Source organism: Salmo trutta, chromosome 2 (assembly GCF_901001165.1).
Source record: "Salmo trutta chromosome 2, fSalTru1.1, whole genome shotgun sequence".
Lineage (NCBI taxonomy): Eukaryota > Metazoa > Chordata > Actinopteri > Salmoniformes > Salmonidae > Salmo > Salmo trutta.
Genome location: NC_042958.1, coordinates 63,472,361 through 63,496,887, shown reverse-complemented (window position 1 = coordinate 63,496,887; position 24,527 = coordinate 63,472,361). Strand labels below are relative to the sequence as shown.

The following is a 24,527-nucleotide window of genomic DNA, read 5'->3' as shown; positions in this document are numbered from 1 at the left end:
AATGAGTCATGCATTGTTAATGCCTCACTCTCGCCACAGACATGGCAGCCGTAACCATCGCATTGTCATAATGGCTTGCGTTACTGGAGTAGGATGACGTTACACTGATCTGAAGTCAGTTTTGCTTTGTTCCCCCATAATGGTTAAGGTAAGGCATCGGGGAGGGTGAGTTGATCCTAGATCCGTGCCCAAGGGTAACTTCTGTTTGGAGCGACGTATTACAAAGCGGTTTTATGGGCCCTTAGCACTGATTTACAGTCAGTTTGACATTTTCTCCCCTAATAGTTAATGTTAGGCATTGGGGAGGGGGGGGGGGCTGATCCTAGATCTGTACCTAAGGCTAACTTCTATTCCGAAGTTTTATGGCAGCTGACACAATGCAAGCGGGAGCCACCATTAAAGATGCAGGAGGGTCTGGTCAGGGAGGGCCACTAATCATGCATATTTATGGTGGGATTAAAAGGAAAGATGGACCCCCTCTCTAAATTGTGTGCGTGTGTGGAGCTAATGATATAAACTGGAGGCTCTATGGGCCTCTGTGTATTTAACATTTCATATAGTATATAGATAGACAATACACCCCTTCCTCCCTCTAGCATCCGACTGTGTGTACGTACACAGACACACAGTCTGGTGCTCAGTCCTGTGGGGCATGTTGACAACAGGTGACATATCATAATGTGTGTGTGTGTGTGTGTGTGAATCTGCTCCAGGGGAGAACTGCTTTGACTTGATGTGTGTGTGACTGTTTTTTCCCCAATGGTAAACGGCCCGAGTAAGACATCTTCATTTATCCACCATCACTGGTTCTGAGTCTCGTGTTTATGCTTACAGTATTCTTATGAATGCCTTTTTTATAAGGTTTTTGTTTGGCGGATCTCATTGTTATAGTGACATTTGTCAATAAAACTCGTGAATTTAACTTTTTATGTCAAATTGGTTTACATTTTACCTGTAGCCCTGCTTGTCCTGAAAAGAAAACAGTAACACGCTTCAATGTGGGGCTAAATATGAAGGCTTGCCAAGCAGATACATGAAATTAGTGACAAAATCGGACTCATAGGCTGATCTGACTTGGGACTGATAGGTTTAAAACATTTCTAGTCTATCTACAGTATGGGTAACTATTAGATGTTCAATGTTTCTTTAGAAATGATTTCAAAAGGAATAGTTCAACTATTAAAACGAGCGTTCAGTTCACGTTACAGGGTTGACTTTTAAACCTGAGGGACAAATGCAAATGAATTACTAATCACGTTAAATAAGTGAAACATTTTCGAAATCTAATCGTGGAACGACCCATTTATTCAATATATTGTGTGGCTTTCTTTGCTTTATAATAAAATAAGCCTTTATAATATCTGTCAAAAATTCTCAGTAACATTGAATGTATTATAGGACTCTTGTAACTACTTTCTAACAGTTTATAGCAAATGCACTAAAAGTGTATCATAAGGCATTATGGGAAAGGGCTACAACTGAAATGTGTCTTCCGCATTTAACCCAACCCCTCTGAATCAGAGAGGTGCATGGGGGGGGGGGCTGCCTTAATCGACATCCACGTCTTCAGCAGCCTGGGGGAACAGTGGGTTAACTTCCTTGTTCAGGTGCAGAACGACAGATTTTTACCTTGTCAGCTCGGGGATTCGATCCAGCAACCTTTCGGTTACTGGCCCAATGTCTGTGCCTCATATACATTTTTTTTTTTTTTGTCTGTACATGGACAGTGATTCACAGGATGGAGGTGACAGAGGAGGTAGAACTGAATTGGCCTCGTGGTTTGTGGGTGAGTGTGTCGAAGCTGAGACCAACGAGAGGCACGCTAGAGGTGCGAGCCACAAGGCCCTAACCAAGGTAAGCCGGCCAAAGAGCTGTTTCTAAGCCAGTGAACAAACGCATCCTAATGAGGGTCACAGACTGGAGGTTGATCCCCCGCATATTAGACAGAGCTGGCAGGTGATTCAACAAACTCATGCAAACCAGTTGGCCTATGTTACACACATTTCACCCAGGGTGGTGTTCATTTGGGTGCACTGTAGCAAAACATTTCGCAGCGTAAAATGAAAGCAAAGCATTTAGTTATTATTGCACAAGTTCAGAAACCTTGTTCCGCTCAGTTTCGGACCATTTTCTTCCGTTTTCTCTCCTAAGCCTGACCTAGATGAGTGCAATGCTGTTGCTGTAGTGACTGGAATTCGGATGGCATTGACCCCAATGGCACAATTGTGAACAGACTGTGGTCCACGCTGTAGGAACACTAGCTGCTTCAGGCGGTTCAAGTAGAGTCACATAGAGGACAAGAGGAGATGGGGTGAGTGTTTGCTAAACATGGCCACTAGCCTTGGGTTAAAGGAAAGGGACAAGACGACAAGGTGAGGGCAGACAGAATGGAAGTTTGTCATCTGAATGTTTGCAGAAGGCTCAGGCAAGGGGTTGATGACTGTATTAGTCTACACATTAGCTCGAGGGTGAAGAATTAGAACCTACTAGTACTGCGTTAGGGAGTAGAATGTGTTGGAGCTGACTAGTTCTGGGTTGCAGAGTGGACAGTGTGTTGTAGTTGATTGACTAGCTTTAGGTTATGGGGTAGAATGTAGTCACGAAAACAGAAATATCTTTGTGTCTAAAGCCACTTGCCAAACACTGCGCTCACTCCAATGACAAATACATTAAAAAGGATCAATAAAATACTATATATGCACAAGTGTGGACCAAAATGGGTTTATTAAAAGCTCTAGTGAATGCTTAGACCGTGATACAAGACCATGGCTTGCAATACCAGAGTAAGTCTCTGTGACTGGAGGCCAACACTGGCCTTGCCTTGGGCACACCGCGCGACCTCGCACTCCAAGCCGCATGGAGACATCGCGGTGACGCTGTGAACTGTCACTTTGTGAAATGACACTGCTCACAGAGGCGGTAACTTGCTGGGGGGGGGGGGGGGGGGACTGTGGTGAGCTGTGAGCACTAGAAAATGTCACACTAGAGGGCTCAAGTCTACCGACTAGGCACCAGTCTATATGTGTAGTGTTACGATAGAACACTAGAACTAGTTTAGATTGAAGCACTAGAACTTAACTGGATGTGCTCTACTGTTGTTAGCCTACTTTTCAGAACAAGGCTTTTTGACTTTGAGAGTAACTCAACGTTTCAAAGCTGGAATTCTAGTATTTCAGTTCTGGTTGACTGAATCAGTAACTGCCAAAATAAAGGAAACACGTGAGTAAACGAAGGATACAACATATATTGAAAGCAAATGCTTCCACACAGGTGTGGTTCTTGAGTTAATTAATCAATTAACATCCCATCATGCTTAGGGTCATGTACTCTTACAAAAATGCCAGTTGTCCATTATTTTGGCTACCATGGCTAGAAGTGATCTCAAGGGGTTTGAAAGAGGGGTCTCAAATGAGCATTGTGTGTGTCAGTCACCAGATCTCAACCCAATTGAACACTTATAGGAGATTCTGGAGAGGCGCCTGAGATAGTGTTTTCCACCACCATCAACAAAACACAAAATGATGGAATTTCTCATGGAAGAATGGTCTCACATCCCTCCAATAGAGTTCCAGACACTTGTAGAATTATTGAAGCTGTTCTGGCGGCTCGTGGTGGCCCAACGGCCTATTAAGGCACTATGTTGGTGTTTTCTTTATTTTGGCAGTTACCTGTGTATCAGCTACTGTGAGAAAATAAAAGATTGTCATGTGGTTTATACATGGCCGGCTATGTAGCAATAGCATGTTAAGGCCAACAACTTGAAATTAACATTAAGGTGTATTTTCATGGTACCAAATCTAATTCTTTATCTCACTTATTCAAAACAATGTATGTTTCTGGTCTCTGTGTCTTTGGATCCTGAGGGAGCTGGATAATAAAACCAGAGTTAAATTCTCTTCATTTAGCAGAGAAAGTGACTTTTATTTCAGCATCACACATACAGCAAGACATATAGCAAAAACTGTGTTATAACCGTTTTCCTTCTGAGATTTCCCTCAAATGTAATTGTTCAAATACGAAATGTTAATTTTCAGTAACACATCAATGTTATGTGGTGTCAGTGATTTGTTACGTTTTTTCCCCTCCAAAGCACTTGCGGGTTTAGAAAATTTGTGTCACGTTGGCCCATTGTTAGTATTTTGTCGCTCTGGGCACGAAACCTTGGTTTGTTAAGCTTCATCTCGTTGTCTCAGATGGAATAATAATAGAATTCCCTGACATTTAAGTCGGTACACTTTGTGCGCGTCTTTTTGTGCTTCATTTAGTCAAACACTTAAATAGAATGCCATCTCAGGACAGGACACTACAGAATAGAAAATAATTCCAGAACAATCTCGTTACAATTGGCTCGTCTGAGTTTTCCCAACCGCTTCATTCTTTTTTCATTACCTCATTCATCCCCCCCATCCCCTCATATGTTCTCTCTCACTCTATTCCTATAGCCAACAAATCCATGTTTTTGTCCATGTTTCTCCGTTGTTCTTTCTCCACAGGTTGATGGTTTAAAAAGGAAAATCGGCATCCTCGCTGCAATGACCTGCATTCATTTGCAGCGCAATTTTTTTTTTAACCAATAAATAAAGTCAATTTAATATACATTGTCTCTTTTGTACATCGTTTGGGTCAGTTGGTACAGTCTGGACAGTCCGACCCCTACATGAGCACACAGCTCTTGGCCCGGTTCTTTCTCATGGCGGGGGGATGCTCCAGAACCTCAGTCCGGGGCGGTTGCTGGGAGACCCGCTTGAGGCCGCGGCGCGAGCCGCTGCGTTTTAGCTGGGGCCGGTGGAGGCGCGTTACCGAGGTCAGGGTGGTGACGTGGAAGACATCGCGGACGCTGTTCTCCGAGTACTTGGACGTGCACTCTGTGTAGGCCACGGCGCCGATCTGCCTCGCCAGGGTAGTGCCCTGGAGATGGAGAGAGATGAAGAGTCACGTTAAGAAATTAGAATTTACACTTTTGACAAGGGTGAGAACACAGAGAGTGGAGGTTTATAGGAAGAGAGAGTGAATTAATATGAGGTAGAGAGAGTATGTGGATTCAAACACACAGGGCTTATTTCATGGCTTATTTTAAGGGTGGCAGGTAGCCTAGTGGTTAGGATAGCTAGGTAGGACAACCACATATCACAGTCATAGTAAGCACATTTTTCCTCAATTAAGGAGCCATTAAGCAAAGTCAGAGCTAGTGAGGGGGAAAATGTCAATTGCGAGTGTTAGTTCATGAAAGGCTTCTTGAAGAGGTAGGGTTTCAGATGTTTTCGGAAGATGGGCAGGGACTCTGTTGTTGTGCTGGGCCAATTGGGACTCTGTTGATGTGCTGGGCCAAATGTGCGCCGCCCTATGGGACTCCCAATCACGGCCGGATGTGATACAGCCTGGATTCAAACCAGGGACTGTAGTGACGCCTCTTGCACTGAGATGCAGTGCCTTAGACCGCTGTGCCACTCGGGAGCTGGGGTGTAGGGTTTCAGCATAGCTTGAAGGTAGGGAGGGGCAGTTCCTCTTGCTGCTCCATAGGCAAGTACCATGGTCTTGTAGTGGGTGCGCGCTTCAACTGGAAGCCAGTGGAATGTCCGGATGAGCGAGGTGACATGGGAGAACTTGGTAGGCTGCAGTGTTCTGGATAAGTTGTAGGGGTTTGATGGCACAAATGGGGAGACCAGCCAACAGCGAGTTGCTGTAGTCCAGACGGGAAATGACAAGTGCCTGGATTAAGACCTGTGCCACTTCCTGTGTGAGGTAGGGTCGTACTCTACGGATGTTGTAAGGATGAACCTGCAGGAGCGAGTCAGTGCTTTGATGTTTGCAGAGGATGACAGAGTGTTGTCCCAGGTCATGCCAAGGTTCTTTGCACTCTGGGAGGGGGACACCGTGTAGTTGACAACCATGATGGAGAGGTCTTGGAGCGGGCAGGCTTTCCACGTGAGGAAGAGCAGCTCTGTCTTGTTGAGTTTGAGGTGATGGGCCGACATTCCAAGCTGAGATACTTGCCAGGCACGCAAAGATGCGCGTCGCCACCTGGGTGTCAGAAGGGGGAAGGAGAAAAGTAGTTGAGTGTCATCGGCTTAACAATGATAGGAGAGACCCTTGTGAGGACATTTATTTGTATCGTTATTTTACCAGGAAAGTTGACTGAGAACACATTCTCATTTACAGCAACAACCTGGGGAATATTTTCAGGGGAGAGGAGGGGGATGAATGAGGGTGGCAGGTAGCTGGGGATGATTAGGTGGCCGTGACAGTATGAGGGCCAGATTGGGAATGTAGCCAGGACACCAGGGTTAACACCCCTACTCTTACAATAAGTGCAATGGGCTCTTTAATGACCTCAGAGAGTCAGGACACCCATTTAACATCCCATCCAAAAGACAGCACCCTACACAGGGCAGTGTCTCCAATCACAGCATTGGGATATCCTGGGGCATTGGGATATTTGTTTTAGACTAGAGGAAAGAGTGCCTCCTACTGGCCCTCGAACACCACTTCCAGCAGCATCTGGTCTCCCATCCAGGGACTGACCAGGACCAACCCTGCTTAGCTTCAGAAGCAAGCCAGCAGTGGGATGCAGGGTGGTATGCTGCTGGCTATGACAGAGCTGAGTCACTTGGTGTATAGAGAGAAGAGGAGAGGGCCTAGACCTTAGCCCTGTGGGACACCAGTAATGAGAGTACGTGGTGCAGACACAGATCCTCTCCAAGTCATCACGTCACTTGGTAGAATACATGCCATGTTCCATTCAGTGAGGGAATAATCCCCAGCCAGATACACAGCATTATTGTGATTATTATATCTCTGCAATATGTCCTACTATGAGTCCGTTGTGAGAATTCATTCATACAGAAGGAAACGGGCAACATTTAAGTCTCTGTTTTGACCCTAAGCAGATTATGGCAGAAGTCGTCGGGTTCATCCGCGATTCACCCTTGTGACGAGCGGATTCCTTTGGGATTGAATTGGACAGCAAGTTGTAAGTCTTAAATTGCTGGCAGTTGATTTGCATTACAGGCAGCGGTGCCCTTTGATCGAGGCTCTTTGAGGACAGCGAGCGAGTTCTGAGCTCAGAGTGTTTTGAGGAGCGTCAGTTAAGACGGAGGAAATCGAGCAAAGTGACATTAACGTAACCTGATAACCGGTCCCTCCTGATTGGCAACTCAATTGGGTTTGCTCAATGAAATTGGTTTCATGATTACATTTGTTATTTTTTTCAGTTTTTTTTTTTCATTATCTTAGTAACGGTTTCATAAGCAGTTTGATGATCTTAATATCGGTTCTTTTTTTGTCTGCGTTGTTACTGTTTCCTGTCGTGTGTCTGCTCTGCTGTAATTGACTGGCATGCCAAGGACATTTCTTCCTAAGCTCCTCTCTGGAGAAAATAGGGATGTGACTTAGTGTTTAAAGAATTGTCAACTCGTAAATAACATTAACATGAAAATAGGCCATTAAAATTCACAGCCTCCCGAGTCCGTCAGTCCGTCTCTCTCTGTTATTGCCTGAGGACATTGAAACAAAACAATTAAATTGTTCCACTTAGTGTTTGTCTCACTCCCTGGTTCCAACTCTTTTAGGCTCTGTACTGTATGCTTTCGTATTTGAGAAACTATTTGAACTAAATGGCATTTTCAGAACTGGAATACTGTGTACATTAATACACAGTAGGTGCCCTCAGTACAAAAAAAAGTGTGTTTTAGATTACCTCTATGCCGAGTTAGAGTTTTATGTATTGGAACATATCAGAATGTTAATGCTACATTACATGAACGCTGAGAACAGTAGCTAGTAGAAGTGAGCCAACAGGAGTGAAGAAGTACCTTAACATGCTGTTCCCTGTCTGGGCACGTGAAATATTCAGTGTGTTCCAGCTAAACTCAGCAAAAAAAGAAACGTCCCTTTTTCAGGACCCTGTCTTTCAAAGATAATTCGTAAAAATCCAAATAACGTCACAGATCTTCATTGTAAAAGGTTTAAACACTGTTTCCCATGCTTGTTCAATGAACCATAAACAATTAATGAACATGCACCTGTGGAACGGTCGTTAAGACACTAACAGCTTACAGACGGTAGGTAATTAAGGTCACAGTTATGAAAAGTTAGGACACTAAAGAGGCCTTTCTACTGACTCTGAAAAACACCAAAAGAAAGATGCCCAGGGTCCCTGCTCATATGCGTGAACGTGCCTTAGGCATGCTGCAAGGAGGCATGAGGACTGCAGATGTGGCCAGGGCAATAAATTGCAATGTCTGTACTGTGAGACGCCTAAGACAGCGCTACAGGGAGACAGGACAGACAGCTGATCATCCTCACAGTGGCAGATCACGTGTAACAACACCTGCACAGGATCGGTACATCTGAACATCACACCTACGGGACAGGTACAGGATGGCAACAACAACTGCCCGAGTTACACCAGGAACGCACAATCCCTCCATCAGTGCCCAGACTGTCCGCAATAGGCTGAGAGAGGCTGGACTGAGTGCTTGTAGGCCTGTTGTAAGGCAGGTCCTCACCAGACATCACCGGCAACAACGTCGCCTATGGGCACAAACCCACCGTCGCTGGACCAGACAGGACTGGCAAAAAGTGCTCTTCACTGACGAGTCGCGGTTTTGTCTCACCAGGGGTGATGGTCGGATTCGTGTTTATTGTCGAAGGAATGAGCGTTACACCGAGGCCTGTACTCTGGAGCGGGATCGATTTGGGGGTGGAGGGTCCGTCATGGTCTGGGGCAGTGTGTCACAGCATCATCGGGCTGAGCTTGTTGTCATTGCAGGCAATCTCAATGCTGTGCGTTACAGGGAAGACATCCTCCTCCCTCATGTGGTACCCTCCCTGCAGGCTCATCCTGACATGACCCTCCAGCATGACAATGCCACCAGCCATACTGCTCGTTCTGTGCGTGATTTCCTGGAAGACAGGAATGTCAGTGTTCTGCCATGGCCAGCAAAGAGCCCGGATCTCAATCCCATTGAGCATGTCTGGGACCTGTTGGATCGGAGGGTGAGGGCTAGGGCCATTCCCCCCAGAAATGTCCAGGAAATTGCAGGTGCCTTGATGGAAGAGTGGGGTAACATCTCACAGCAGGAACTGGCAAATCTGGTGCAGTCCATGAGGAGGAGATGCACTGCAGTACTTAATGCAGCTGGTGGCCACACCAGATACTGACTGTTACTTTTGATTTTGACCCCCCCTTTGTTCAGGGACACATTATTCCATTTCTGTTAGTCACATGTCTGTGGAACTTGTTCAGTTTATGTCTCAGTTGTTGAATCTTATGTTCATACAAATATTTACACATGTTAAGTTTGCTGAAAATGAACGCAGTTGACAGTGAGAGGGCATTTCTTTTTTTGCTGAGTTTATGTGCTTTTAGGTGTTTTGCTCTCGCTAATGGAATGTCTGCATTAGGGCATCACAGATGCAAATGTCTGTGCCGTAGCTTCGTGCGTGCGCGAGCTCTTGCATGTGTGTGGGCTGTGAAAGAGCAGTTGTGCACACATGTTTACACAGGGTGGACAGGTACATATCAACAAAGTTTATACCGTAGAAGTATGTCTGTTTTGTGCTTTAACCTGTTTGGCTGATCATGCCAGGTGTATTTATCTGCTTACACTGGGAACACACCTGAGAACAGCTCTACGACTTTACTGACGACCAACCCAAAAAGGAGAGCAACAACAGGCATAATGTATGTAAGAGCAGTGAACAAAAATATATTTTTTGAAATACAAAAGTAGAGGAATGTTTCCAGAACAGTGTGTCACATTGGCTACATCCCAAATGGCACCCTATTCCCTTTTTATCAGGACCCATAGGGACCCCATTTGGGATGACATTGTCCCCAACGTACGCATAGTTCATAGCTAAAGTTCAGCCTAGAAATAGCCTCACGTTTTATTTGACCTGTTTTGACAGGTGTTATTATGCTTATGACAATGTTCTGAAGGTGTTATGCCATCACAGTTTACAAGTAAACAGCTACTGGCATTGCCATACATTTTTCATAACACACTAGGCTAAAGCGTACTGCTTGCTATGATGTTTTCCCTTTACATTGTCCTTCCAGCACAGTTCCAGGGACTACAATGGATGCGTTACCAGACCAGCACAGTACAGCTTGGCATGGATTGGCTCAGTAGTGAGAAACAGTCAGTCCTGACCTGTTCATGAGTGACGGGGATGAGTCGGAGTTTGGATAGCTCTCTCAGCACGTTGAGGTCCGTCCGCATGTCCATCTTACAGCCCACCAATACCACCTTGGCGTTAGGACAGAACTCCTGCGTCTCCCCCTGCCACTGAGGAAGAAGAGGAAGAAACTAGTCAGAACCGAGCGTAACAGGTGAGGACCAATATCCAAAACATATCTTTTTTAAATATATGAAACCTGGAGAAAATCTATGTTTATCTCTTTCAGTTAATGTTATTTACATTGTATGGATATATTATCACTACAGTAACTCAATGGCCATTGAAATAACACACTGTCCATTGAAACAAGTTGTCAAATGACAACTGAAGAATTGAACGGAGCACGAGTTCTGTCCGCTATGAGCTCACAGCTACAGTAACCACAACCACACCCAGACAACACTCCCTCAGAGTTCCATCAGAAAGAATAACAACACCCATTATGAAACAGACAATACTCATTTGAACTCCAAGTCTATAGACAAGTCTCAATGTCGACATGTCACACTCTGTACTGGGTAGCCATTCTCCCTACTGTCTGTGCTGGTCTGTCTCTCCGTCTCACTCACCCTATATCTCTGACTGCTTACAATATCGCTTCACATTATCTGCTGAATGATACCTCTCTATTTCTACTCAATACAAACAATGCCTTTCTTGTAGACGTACGTCTACGTTTACAATGCCTTTCTTGTAGACGACCGTCCACGTGATTATGGGCTCTGTTCATTAGTGTTAGTCATCATGTGCTGTTGTCTTGGAAAAGGGCTTTCTGTTGAAGACGTACTGGTGAATCAATGAACGTGACCTAGACAAGTCACAAGGGCCAAGAGGCAGGGTCATTGTGTTTATATACTGAATAGACATATAAACGCAACGTGCAGCAATTGAATTGATCTTACTGAGTTGCAGTTCATATGAGGAAATTAGTCCATTGAAATAAATTCATTAGGCCCCAATCTATGGATTTCACATGACTGGCAATACAGATATACATCCGTTGGTCACAGATGCCATAATAGAAATGGGCCTCATGATCTTGTCACGATATTTTTGTGCATTCAAATTGCCATCGATAAAATGCTATTTTTTTCATAGTCCGTAGCTTATGCCTGCCTATACCATAACCCCACCATGGGGCACTCTGCTCACAACATTGACATCAGCAAACCGCTCTCCCACACAAAGGCATCCACGTGGTCTGCGGTTGTGAGGCCAGTTGGACGTACTGCCAAATTCTCTAAAACAATGTTGGAGGCGGCTTATGGTGGAGAAATTAACATTCAATTCTCTGGCAACAGCTCTGGTGGACAATTCTGCTGTCAAAATGTCAATTGCAAGCATTGTGTTGTGTGACAAAACTGCACATTTTAAAGTGGCCTTTTATTGTCCCCAGCACAAGGTGCATCTGTTTAATGATCATGCTGTTTAATCAGCTTCTTGATATCCTACACCTGTCAGGTGGATGGATTATCTTGGAAAAGGAGAATTGCTCACTAACAGGGATGTAAACACATTTGTGCACAAAATTTGAGAGAAATTAGCTTTTTGTGCATATGGACATTTTCTGGGATCTTTTATTTCAGGTCATGAAACATGGGACCAACACTTTACAAGTTGCGTTTATATTGTTGTTCAGTATATAAGGTTAGGCAAAGCCAAACAACAGAGTGAATAACAGACAAAGAGCAGAGTGAATTGTCCATTTTCATTTCGAAGGATGAGAATGGTTAATGACAGAAATTATTGGTGATGCGCAACAATGATATGTACTGAAGATAGCATTTTACAAATTGTACTTAAAGCCCCTCTAACGGTAGTTTCACTTCCTCATTCCAGTAAATGTTTTGCCTGAAAACAGAAACGTAGGAAGTATTTCCTTATTACGTAACTATTAGGACATGTTCCCAAGGCCAGTAGGAAAATGTCTGACCAGTGTGTATCTCATTCCATGTATTACATTATTACTCTTAACATGTGTTCTTTGCTTCAATACCATTTAAATCAAATCTAGGCCTATGCTCTGCTTCAATAACATTCTCTGATTCCCGGTAGTAGTACAGCTGAGCCACTGGTTGGTCAAACAGGAGATTACAGCACACACAGCCAACAGGTCTATTACATAAGCAGCATGTATTAGACATGCTAGTTAGATATAGTCTTTGTTTCTAGCCCCCGAGTGGTGTGTGTGCCTGTCTGTCTGTCTGTCTGTCTGTCTGTCTGTCTGTCTGTCTGTCTGTCTGTCTGTCTGTCTGTCTGTCTGTCTGTCTGTCTGTCTGTCTGTCTGTGTGACTATGGGATATACAAGATGATCTGTACTGTACTGAGGTCTGGGAGGAAGCCCGAGGACTGGGTGCGACAGCTGCCACATCATACTCTCAAGAGTCTCCAGTTGCTTTTTCAATTCTTCCCCTTCTCACCCAAAATGTTCAGTCCCCCGTCCCCCCTCTCAAAGATACAAAAGCATTAGATTAGTGAGGGGACATTAAAACCTGTTGGGGCTAGGGGGCAGCATTGAGAATTTTGGAAAAAATATGTGCCCATTTTTAACTGCCTCCTATACCAACTCAGAAGCTAGAATATGCATATTATTGTTCAGGTTTGGATAGAAAACACCCTAAAGTTTCTAAAACTGTTTGAATGGTGTCTGTGAGTATAACAGAACTCCTATGGCAGGCAAAAACCTGACAAGGTTTCATGCAGGAAGTGGCCTGTCTGACAAGGAGTCGTGCGTCTTGCATCTGTTTATTGAAAAGTAAGGATCTTAGCTGTAACGTGACAATTCCCAGGGCTCCAATAGGTTCTCAGAACCCGGGAAAAACATGAAGGATGACGAGGCGGCCTCTGGTTGAAACAGATTATCGCCTTTGGTAAGTGTCGCATCAGGGGACCATTGAATGAGGCGCGTGCACGATTCGCCCCCGTGGAGAAATTTCATTCGGCTGTTTAGGATCATTGCAGATTCCCGGTCGGAATATTTTCGCTTTTCTACGAGATAAATGGCATAAAAATTGGTTTTAAACAGCGGTTGACATGCTTCGAAGTACGGTAATGGAATATTTAGACATTTTTTGTCACGCCACGCGCCATGCTCGTGACCGTGATGTAGCATTCTGATAGTGTCTAGAACTCACGAACAAAACGTCGCTGTTGGAACATAACGATGGATTATTTGGGACCAAACCTACATTTGTTATTGAAGTAGAAGCCCTGGGACTGCATTCTGACGAAGAACAGGAAAGGTAATAACATTTTTCTTATAGGAAATGTGATTTTGGTGAAGGCTGAACTGGGTGGGTGTCTAAATAGCTAGCCCGTGATGCCGGGCTATGTACTTATAATATTGCAAAATGTGCTTCATCCGAAAAGCTATTTTAAAATCGGACATATCGAGTGCATAGAGGAGTTCTGTATCTATAATTCTTAAAATAATTGTTATGCTTTTTGTGAACGTTTATCGTGAGTAATTTAGCAAACTGTTAGTAAATTCCCCGGAAGTTTGCGGGGGGTATGCTTTTTCTGAACGTCACATGCTAATGTAAAAAGCTGTTTTTTGATATAAATATGAACTTGATTGAACAGACATGCATGTATTGTATAACATAATGTCCTAGGTGTGTCATCTGATGAAGATCATAAAAGGTTAGTGCTGCATTGAGCTGTGGTTTGGGTTTATGTGACATAATATGCTAGCTTGAAAAATGGGTGTCTGATTATTTCTGGCTGGGCACTCTCCTGACATAATCTAATGTTTTGCTTTCGTTGTAAAGCCTTTTTGAAATCGGACAGTGTGGTTAGATTAACGAGATTCTTGTCTTTAAATAGCTGTAAAATAGTCATATGTTTGAGAAATTGAAGTAATAGTATTTAAAACAATTCAAAAATCGCGCCACTGGATTGAAGTGGCTGTTACGTAGGTGGGACGAAATCGTCCCACATGCGCCAGAGAGGTTTTAAGGGCACACTTCGGGGAGAAGGGAACAGAATGGGAATTGGGCTCCGTTTTCACCCTGGGAAAACCGATCCCATCATAGGATCCCACAGGGAGGGAGGGAGGGAGGACATGGAGGACAAGGGGGTAGAGTTAAGGAGAGGAAAGAAAGAGGTGAAGAGATAGAAGGATGTTGCCAGATACAGAGGAAGGCTTGAGGTCACACAGAAATGCTGTGATGAAGAAAGCAGGAAGCTATACAGTGACTGATTAGTAATACAAAATCACTGATACCATGTGTCCTCACTTAACTACTCGTCACTTAGACATGCTCTGGTACTTTGGCGACTAAGAAAGTATTTTCTAAACCTCCTGCTTTGAGCTGGATGTGTCAATGTGAAGTTCATACAGGCATAATCTATGAGCAGAATTACTGTTTCACCTCAATTAGCCACGAAATCCCTAGTTTGAAAGCCACTGTTGCATTTGAGTGACAGCTAGCAAGAGGCCTGCCCAGCGTTATCCAATGAGGTTGCAGGGCGGGCCCAAAGGCTCAGTGGACACAGCAGAGAGCGAGAGCGAGAGAGCAAGGACGTGGTGCACATATGTAACGTAGTACGCAATTTTCGGGGACCAGTTTTGGCTTGTGAGTGCTACTTTCAGAACTACTGGCTAAAAAGTATACAAAAGTACCAAAACATTTCTTTATATTTTAATACTTAAAGGAAAATTCTATCCAAAAATTCTATCGAAAAAAACGATATTTTGGAATTTGCTTCATTAGTCCATTGTTGATATAGTCACAAAAGCATTTGCATGCCAGCAATCAAGTTTTCAAGATGTATAACTTTACAGAAACACAGCCGGTGTGATGCATTTTGCATCATAGTTTTCCTTTAACACTTGAGTGGAATTTATTGTGGGGTCAGCTTTTGTCTGGCTTCAGTGGTATGAAAGATTTGACCCCTATGTCAAATAGAAGCACTTGGCACTTGAAATATCACCGGGGGTCAAGAGCCCAATTCTGGAGGACTATTGTGAGAGGGGTGTATTCAACGCCCACCCTTGGCCTGTTGGTAAGAGATTAGCAAGGCATCTATTTAGGGTCACAGGTCAAGTGAGCCCTCAAGAGCCCCAAGTGGACCTCTATCAGAATTTGGGGTACCCCCGCCCCCTCCTTCGGTTTTGTCTCGTGACTCAAAGAGTGGGGAATGTTATCTCTGAATGGCGATGCTGATGATGTCATGGGTGAGCGATGGGCTTGACATTAGGAATGTCCACTCCACCCAGTCAAAGGCATTCCTTGCCCACACAACTGATATTCGCTATACACTATAAACAACAAGTCTTTATCATTCAAACAAAACGTGTAGACCTGTAGGTCCCAAATGGTGTGGCATTGTGGCCCAAAGAAAGACTTCCAACAGAGAGATCCATCAATTAGAGACCACCGAGGCTAGGACTTTGGGAAACAATGCCAAACTTCTCCTTCTTATTAAGTAAATGCATATTATTTTTGAAGAAGGCTGGGACAATGGATGGATTACACCTCATTTTGTGTTCATTTTGTGAGAAAATGACCTCACAAAGGCCATAACGTTAGCTTCTAACCTTTGGTAGAACATTACCTTAGGGTCTGTGATAAGCCTGCATGCTTTAAAAAAAAGTATATATATATATATTTGTTCATTTCTGTCCCGGCTAGGTTGTTCTCACAAGCGGTGTCTTTTTATATGTAGTCCTTACTGTTCTAAAAGGAGCTCTAGGATAATTTGAGATAAGGGATCATCAACTAGGTAGCCTCGAGGTTAGAGCTTTGGGCCAGTAACCGAAAGGTTACCGGAGCCGAAAACGTAAAACAATAATAATAATCTCAATCATTTCAAATCTTGCTAACATTTGTATACAATCACCTGTCGGAGTAGATTTCCAAAATTAAAATCACTTGGAGCTGATTTCCTGTTGTTTTTACAGTCTTTTATGTCCAACAATGAAGAGGGGAAAAAAATTCAATGCTCTGAAACATTGGGGGGCCAATTAAAACCACCCACTGGCCAAATTCGGGCCGCCAGTTGGCGAACCCTGTTTTATAAATATTTTATTGAACTGAAGCACAGACACGTGGCTTTGCTTCGTAGCTCACTGACCTTCTTCAGCACACTGTCCAATGTCTCGGGGCGGCTGATGTCGAAACAGATGAGCACAGCGTCAGCGTCGGGATAGGCTAGCGGCCGCACATTGTTGTAGTAGGACGAGCCTGTGGACAAATGACAACACACAACACGTCATTCCTTTTGAATATCCAAATTGGTCAAATATGAAAAGACGTATATCATGGAACATAAATATTTTTAGGTAAGCAAGCTATGCATGTTTAGCTTACACATTGCTATGTGAAATAATGTTGTTTTGGACCCACCTAAAAAACAACTTCACTATCATGGCTGCTTCAGACGTTTGTTATGTAGTGGGGGTGGCTCGCTGCACTTATGTGTAACCTTGCTCAAGACCTGACAACTCCCAGATCTAATGTCAAGGCTTTAGTTTATGGTTACAACTGTGTAAACACTCCTTTTTGATGGAGCGTTCAACAGAATTGACACCCTGTATTTCGGTATGGTGTTTGTCAGGGGGCTCTCTCTGAACTGACCATTGTGACCGGTGTGTGTGTGTGTGTGTGTGTTTCAAGTTTCAAAGTTTATTCGCCATGTCCAACAGGTGTAAAACAGTACAGTGAAATTCATACCTTCAGAGCTCTTTCCCAACAATGCAATGATCATCATAATAATATATGGTGCCTTCAGAAAGTATTCATACCCTTTGACTTATTCCACATTTTGTTGTGTTACAGCCTGAATTCAAAATGTATTAAATAGATTTTCTTTCCGCACATACGCTACCGTTCAAAAGTTTGGGGTCACTTAGAAATGTCCTTGTTTTTGAAAGAAAAGCACATTTTTTTCCAATAAAATAACATCAAATTGATCAGAAATACAGTGTAGACATTGTTAATGTTGTAAATGACTATTGTTGCTGGAAACGACTGATTTTTAATGGAATATCTACATAGGCCCATTATCAGCAACCATCACTCCTGTATTCCAATGGCACGTTGTGTTAGCTAATCCAAGTTTATCATTTTAAAAGGTTAATTGATCATTAGAAAACCCTTTTGCAATTATGTTAGCACAGCTGAAAAGTGTTGTTCTGATTAAAGAAGCAATAAAACTGGCCTTTAGACTAGTTGAGTATCTGGAGCATCAGCATTTGTGGGTTCGATTACAGGCTCAAAATGGCCAGAAACAAAGTACTTTCTTCTGAAACTCGTCAGTCTATTCTTGTTCTGAGAAATGAAGGCTATTCTATGCGAATTATTGCCAAGAAACTTAAGATCTCGTACAAAGCTGTGTACTACTCCCTTCACAGAACAGCACAAACTGGCTCTAACCAGAATAGAAAGAGAAGTGGGAGGCCCCGGTGCACAACTGAGCAAGAGGACAAGTACATTAGAGTGTCTAGTTTGAGAAAAAAGACGCCTCACAAGTCCCCAACTGGCAGCTTCATTAAATAGTACCCGCAAAATACCAGTCTCAACGTCAACAGTGAAGAGGCGACTCCGGGATGCTGGCCTTCTAGGCAGAGTTGCAAAGAAAAATCTCAGACTGGCCAATAAAAAGAAAGTGACCACAAACTTTTGAATGGTAGTGTACTTTTTTCTAAACTAACTAAATTTTTCGAGTTTGATTATTCAGACTACCTAAATCATATAATCTTAACTACCCCGGCAGTCATTCTCAATGCAGGTTGCGGTTGATTAAAAGTTACAATTGTTGGATATCTTTATTCTGACTGGATTCCAATAGAAATGACACATCACTATGGCTGCGTTTACACAGGCAGCCCAATTCTGATATTTTCTTTCAGTAATTAGTCTTTTGACCAATCAGATCAGCTCTGAAAAATATTTGATATGAAAAGATCTGATGTGATTGGTTAAAGACCAATTAGTGGAAAAAAATATCAGAATTGGGATGCCTGTCTAAATGCAGCCTAAAGTGACTTGCAGGCTTGATGCAGCCTGTAAACCAGGGGTTTCAGACCACTGTGTTAGGGTCTAACTAGGCCCTCAAAGAAAGGCCTTTTATGATATATGTAATGTGTTGTCAATTTTTTTTTGTTTTAAAGATAAAATATTCACTTAGACACTCACTTGGCTTTCAGCCCTGTAGCTTTCACCTTTTAATACAATAACCATGGATCTGTCACTAACAAATACAGTCATGGATGGTAATTACAATTCACTGGAAATGCAAGGCACACTGAGAAATATGTAAATAAGGTAGAATAAATTCTCAACCTAAAATTTTGTAAACAATTCAATTCAACTATATGTCCAAATGTTGAGTAAACTCACAATCCAGCAGCAATTATACATAAAATCATGTATTTTTTTACAGTGTAATTTAGATAAAACCGTTGAAAACAACAACAAAACTACACTATAGTGAAGTTGATTTTAGTTTTCCTGTAGCCTAGTCTTGTCATCTGCCAGGCAAGCTGGTACAGTGAGAAGCTGTGCTGCAGCTGGTGAGGGAGGATGGTGCATGGGGCTGTGGTTTGTGGGGACTGGGACAAGGGGGGTTTATGGGGATGGTAAGGGGCCAATAGGGGCCCGGGCCTCTGCTGTGTGTCTAATGAGTGCCTTATGGGAGAGCCCAAGTGTGTTAGGAGAGGAACACTCTGGCTTATCCCCTACTGGCACTGATGGGTCCTGAAGAGATCTGATTTAGAGAGAGTGTTGAGAAAAGGAGGGAGGAAGGAGGGCAAAGAGGGAGGAGAGTCTCCCTCCACCCTCCTACATTCCTCATCTTTTCCTCTCCAGACTGCTTTCTCATTCTGAAACCCGGGAGCAGGAGTTAGTCAGAGAGAGAGACAAGAGGAGAGAAAGGGTACGGCCTTTAGTCTGACCTTTTCTGTCCATACACACACTGCCACACGTATCGAGCACACACACACACACACACACACCTGGGTATTGGAACACACACACGCACGGAAGCAGAAGCGTGCGCGCGCGCACACACAGGATGTGCCATTTTTTTTACGTCCGTTTTCTGTTAAAACTATAAGAAAAATTCATAAAATTCAACTTAAATTCACAATACAGAATATGGTCCTATTGCGCTGACCGCTATGGGGCAATGAATTTCTATATACTACAGTCATAGGTTGAATCTCAAACTGGACACGTGGCCCCTAGCTCTTTATCGAGTGGCCACTTGCAAGGTTGCTGATAATTGGCCTCTGTACGCCTATGTAGATATTCCATTCAAAAGCAGTCGTTTCCAGCTACAATAGTCATTTACAACATTAACAATGTTTACACTGTATTTCTGATCAATTTGACGTTATTTTAATTGACAAGAAATGTGCTTTTCTATCAAAATCAAGGATATTTCTAAGTGACCCCTAACTTTTGAATGGTAGTGTATGTTATTTATGTTTGTGTAGCATAAGATTGATCAACCAATCAATGTACATCCAAAAACACCAGTATTGGAAAAAAACAAATCCACCTGCAATAGAGCATGCTGGGAAATATGATAATGATGGGTGTGGTTTTGAGCAAATTTTACTCAACAAGCTTATTCAAATTCAGCTAACTTCAAGCAGACTTTGTTGAGTAAATAAACACATTAGCTTAAATTCTTGTCCTTTTGAAGTCCACTCAACTCACAGAATAATGCTGATTAAGCATTTGGTTAAGTTGGCTTTTTTTGGGTGTGTCGCTAATCTTAACTGTTTTTTACTGCTCTTAATAGCTCAAAACTGTTGTAGTATACTAGTGATTCATCTCAAATGGCACCCTATTCCCTATAAAGTGCACTACTTTTGATCAAAGTCCTATGGGCGCTGGTCAAAAGTAGTGCCCTTCATAGGGAATAGGATGCCATTTGGGACGCACTCTAGGTCCCCATAATGCGTAATGGTCATTTTATGTTACTGGCACCTGAGAAAACAAGACTGTTTGTTTGTTTTTGGCTCTGGATTTGAAGATGCCAAGATGATGGATTTCAAGATTTGTTGCTCAAGAAAGACAATGGTACACTTTGTGCTTTTCAGTAGAGATCTAATTTCATTAAATTCAATCTATCTTTTGGGAAGGGGAAGGAAAAACAATAGTATGTACTGAGTGGGTTCTTTCTTTAATATCGTCCCAAACATTGTTTTTCGTTAATAACGTTGTGCCAGTGTGAGACGCGCCGTTCAAACATCAATGAAAAATGCACGGTCTGAAGTCAACAAAAGTTACCGTCAACCAGCCTCCAAACCCATCATTTCTGTTTCAGCCTCCAAACCCATCATTTCTGTTTGTGTTTCAGACAGAAGGAAGAGAAAAAGAGAGAGAAAAAGAAAGCGAGATAATTGTGTCTGGAAAGTGGAAACCTTTCTACCTACCTGTTGCCATGTAAAGCTATCTCGGAAATTGTGCTGAACCCATTCAGATGCAACGTCGAGCCACACACTAAAAGTAGAAATAATTTATTTGCAGGGCTGCTTGGCAAGCAGTTTCCCCAGCAACCCAAGTTTAGAAACCCCTATACACAGAGTACTACCTCAGGTAGTCAGCCCTAATTTGTGCAGATGCCGTTCACTTCAAATGTCCCTGGCACCAGAAGCCATGACTATTGTTTTCCACAGGAATATTTCTAATTGGTCACACATGATGGTAGTGACAGCCAATAGGGCTCTGTGACGGCCCCCAGCCAGTTGAGAGACAAAAGAAATAGACAGAGGCCTGGGGAGTATGGAAAACTCTCTTTGTGAATTCCAAATTGACCCCTAGCCCCTACTCCTTTTAGGCACATGTAATGTAGATCTGAAAATACATGATAGGGTTAACCTAACGTCTCCTTGCCTTCTGATGATGCTGGCTGGTAACTTTCACCATTGCTTACAGCCATATATAGAGATGTATACTGAGTGTTTCAAAACATTAGGAACACCTACTCTTTCCATGACGTAGACTGACCAGGTAAATCCAGGTGAAAGCTATGATTCCTTATTGGTGTCACCAGTTAAATCCACTTCAATCAGTGTAGATGAAGGGGAGGAGACAGGTCAAATAAGGATTTTTAAGCCTTGAGACAATTGAGACATGGATTGTGTGCCATTCAGAGGGTGAATGGGCAAGACAAAAGATTGAAGTGCCTTTGAACAGGGTATGGTAATTAGGTGCCAGGTGCACCGGTTTGAGTGTCTCAAGAACTGCAACGCTGCTGGGTTCATCACACTCAACTGTTTCCCGTGTGTATCAAGAATGGTCCACCACCCAAAGGACATCCAGGCAACTTGACACAACTGTGGGAAGCATTGGAGTAAACATGGGCCAGCATCGCTGTGGAACACTTGACACCTTGTAGAGTCCATTCAACTGACGAAAAGGGGGTGCAACTCAATATTAGGAAGGTGTTCTTAATGTTTTGTGCACTCAGTGTGTGTTTAGACAGTATATGGCTCCCCTTACACCTATCCAATCCCCTCAGATCTACAGCAGTATCTAAGGCGTAGCAGCTAAGGTGAATTATTGAATGGGCAGGTGGAGCAGGGTTTTGGGGGGGAAGATAGAAGGAAAATACTCCACTGAACAATGTGTGTAATTGATTCTGTAGAAAATAATTGATGTGAGAAACAGTAGAACCTTGTAAAGCTGTGTTGTCCACCATTCAATAGATTGAGGCAGAGACTGAAAAGGTCATTTCTAATCATTATCGACATCCCAACTGCCAATATTACCTCAACGAGTGGTAAACATTTTGCGACAAAACCACTGAAAAACAACTGACGCCGTAAACGGAAAGATTTCTATAAGATGTCGAGTAGGCAATGATCTGCCAGGTTTGCTTTGAGGAGCACTTTTTTTGGGTCCTCTGAAGCACAGGAGGTCGGTGGCACCTTAATTGGGGAGCATGGGCTCATGGTTATGGCTGGAGTAGAATCGTATCAAACACATGGTTTCCATGTGTTTGATGCCTTTCCATTCATACCGTTCCAGACATTATTATGAGCTGTGCTCCCCTCAGCAGCCTCCTGTGCTCTGAAAGAGCCATGTTTCAGAGAGCGCCAATTAAAAAGAGTTTCACCCTGACTTTTCCCAGGATGCACTATTTTTCCAGAAAATAAGACTAGCAGAGCTGAATAATAACTTGATGAAATTCCATTATACCATTATGTAGTTTGAAAAAAGTTTATACCTTCTCTCTTGTTGTTTGTTTCCAACCAGAAATAATGGAGGTATGCCCCCCATTTTAAAGTCAGAGTACATTTACAAGATAGCCAAAACAAAATGGCCGCATTAGCCTCTGGACAATAGCAAGACGGCAGAGAATCAGCCTAAAATAACAGCTACCAGCCTCGTTAAATCTGAGTGTGATTCTTATTCACCGCAGTGGCCTCCTGGGAAAAGGACATTTATCTGTCTCTGTTTATCTGCTTTTGATTCATTTTACTACTAACAGCAATGTGTTTTATTGCTGAGAGCTGTAGAAATTTCAGGTTGGGTTGGCAGTATCGTAGCAACCTGAAAACTAGAAAATGGGTGTCTTTGTGTCAATGTGAATAGATGGGCACGAAAGTTGGACAGGCTGGGTGGAGGAGGGCGTTTCTGGTGTTCCATGAGTTTATGTGGAAACTCAACGGACAGGAACGGGAAATGGTTCTGTAGTTCAAGTGTTTACATGTTTTCATTGAAGGCCAGGTAGGTTCTTATAAGCGAAAGTATACATGACTCTACTTTCTTCCACATTAGCACAGTGTCACTTCCAGTTCCATAGAGGAGTGTTAAGAGTGAGAAAAGTGGAGGGAGTGTAGCCATGGGAACACAGTCTTGTAACATTACGCACACACACACACACACACACACACACACACACACACACAGTCCGATCAGAAACGCGATCTCCAGTCGCTAGATGGCATGGCATGACCTGATCCATGTTCCTCAACAGAGAAGAAGCTAATGTTTATTGATCCCTGTGCTTTCTGACCCTCTCAGGGACCTGTAGTACCAGGACCACTTGGGATAAATCCTGCTGTTGAGGCACATCATGGAGAAAATGCAGTCCATCTGTCTATGGTCCATCGTTCTCACTATTAGCTAGCTACAGTACGGCCACACTTACATTACAACACCATAATTCCAGGGAAGAATCAATCCCATTACCTTGTATCAGCTAGTACGCAATTACATAGCACTTATCTACGGCATCCATATTATGAATTCATCATTTGTCAGACTTGCTCAGATAAACAGTACCAGTCAAACGTTTAAAAACAGCTACTCATTCCAGGGTTTTTCATTATTTTTACTATTTTCTACATTATAGAATAATAGTGAAGACATCAAAATTATGAAAAAACACATATGGAATCATGTTGTAACCCCCCCAAAAAGTGTTAAACAAATCAAAAAAGATTTTATATTTGAAGTTCTTCAAAGTAGCCACCCTTTGCCTTGATGACAGCTTTGCACACTGGAATGCATTTCAATTAACAGGTGTGCCTTGTTAAAAGTTAATTTGTGGAATTTCTTTCCTTCTTAATGCGTTTGAGCCAATCAGTTGTGACAAGGTAGGGGTGGTATACAGAAGATAGCCCTATTTGGTAAAAGACAAAGTCCATATTATGGAAAGAACAGCTCAAATAAGCAGAGAAACAACAGTCCATCATTACTTTAAGACATGAAGGTCAGTCAATCTGGAAAATGTCAAGAACTTTGAAAGTTTCTTCAAGTGCAGTCGCAAAAACCATCAAGCGCTATGATGAAACTGGCTCTCAGGAGGACCATCACAGGAAAGGAAGATCCAGAGTTACCTCTGCTGCAGAGGATAAGTTCATAAGTTAACTGCACCTCAGATTGCAGCCCAAATAAATGCTTCACAGAATTCAAGTAACAGACACATCTCAACATCAACTGTTCAGAGGGGACTGCATGAATCAGGCCTTCATGGTCGAATTGCTGCAAAGAAACCACTACTAAAGAACAACAATAAGAAGAGACTTGCTTGGGCCAAGAAACATGAGCAATGGACATTAGACCGTTGGAAATCTGTCCTTTGTTCTGATGAGTCCAAATTTGAGATTTATGGTTCCAACAGCTGTGTCTTTGTGAGACGCAGAGTAGGTGAACGGATGATCTCCGCATGTGTGGTTCCCACTGTGAAGTGTGCTGGAGGAGGAGGTGTGATGGTGTGGGGGTGCTTTGCTGGTAACACTGTCAGTGATTTATTTAGAATTCAAAGCACACTTAACCAGCATGGCTACCACAGCATTCTGCAGTGATACGCCATCCCATCTGGTTTGCGCTTAGTGGGACTATCATTTGTTTTTCAACAGAACAATGACCCAAAAC

The 24,527-nt window shown here is 43.0% G+C and overlaps 1 protein-coding gene across 1 annotated transcript in view; it reads right to left on the bottom strand.

The window, feature by feature from the left end:
• Nucleotides 1-3,891: 3,891 nt before the first annotated feature.
• The window catches only part of LOC115160715 (rho-related GTP-binding protein RhoN), a 49,470-nt gene continuing 28,834 nt past the window's right edge, over nt 3,892-24,527 (bottom strand). The window contains exons 3-5 of the mRNA XM_029711033.1: nt 16,264-16,373; nt 10,158-10,292; nt 3,892-4,908 (exon numbers count right to left, since the gene is read on the bottom strand). Of these exons, the coding sequence (XP_029566893.1) occupies nt 4,654-4,908; nt 10,158-10,292; nt 16,264-16,373 (500 nt within the window). The 3' untranslated portion in view covers nt 3,892-4,653. The remainder of the gene's footprint in view (nt 4,909-10,157; nt 10,293-16,263; nt 16,374-24,527) is intronic.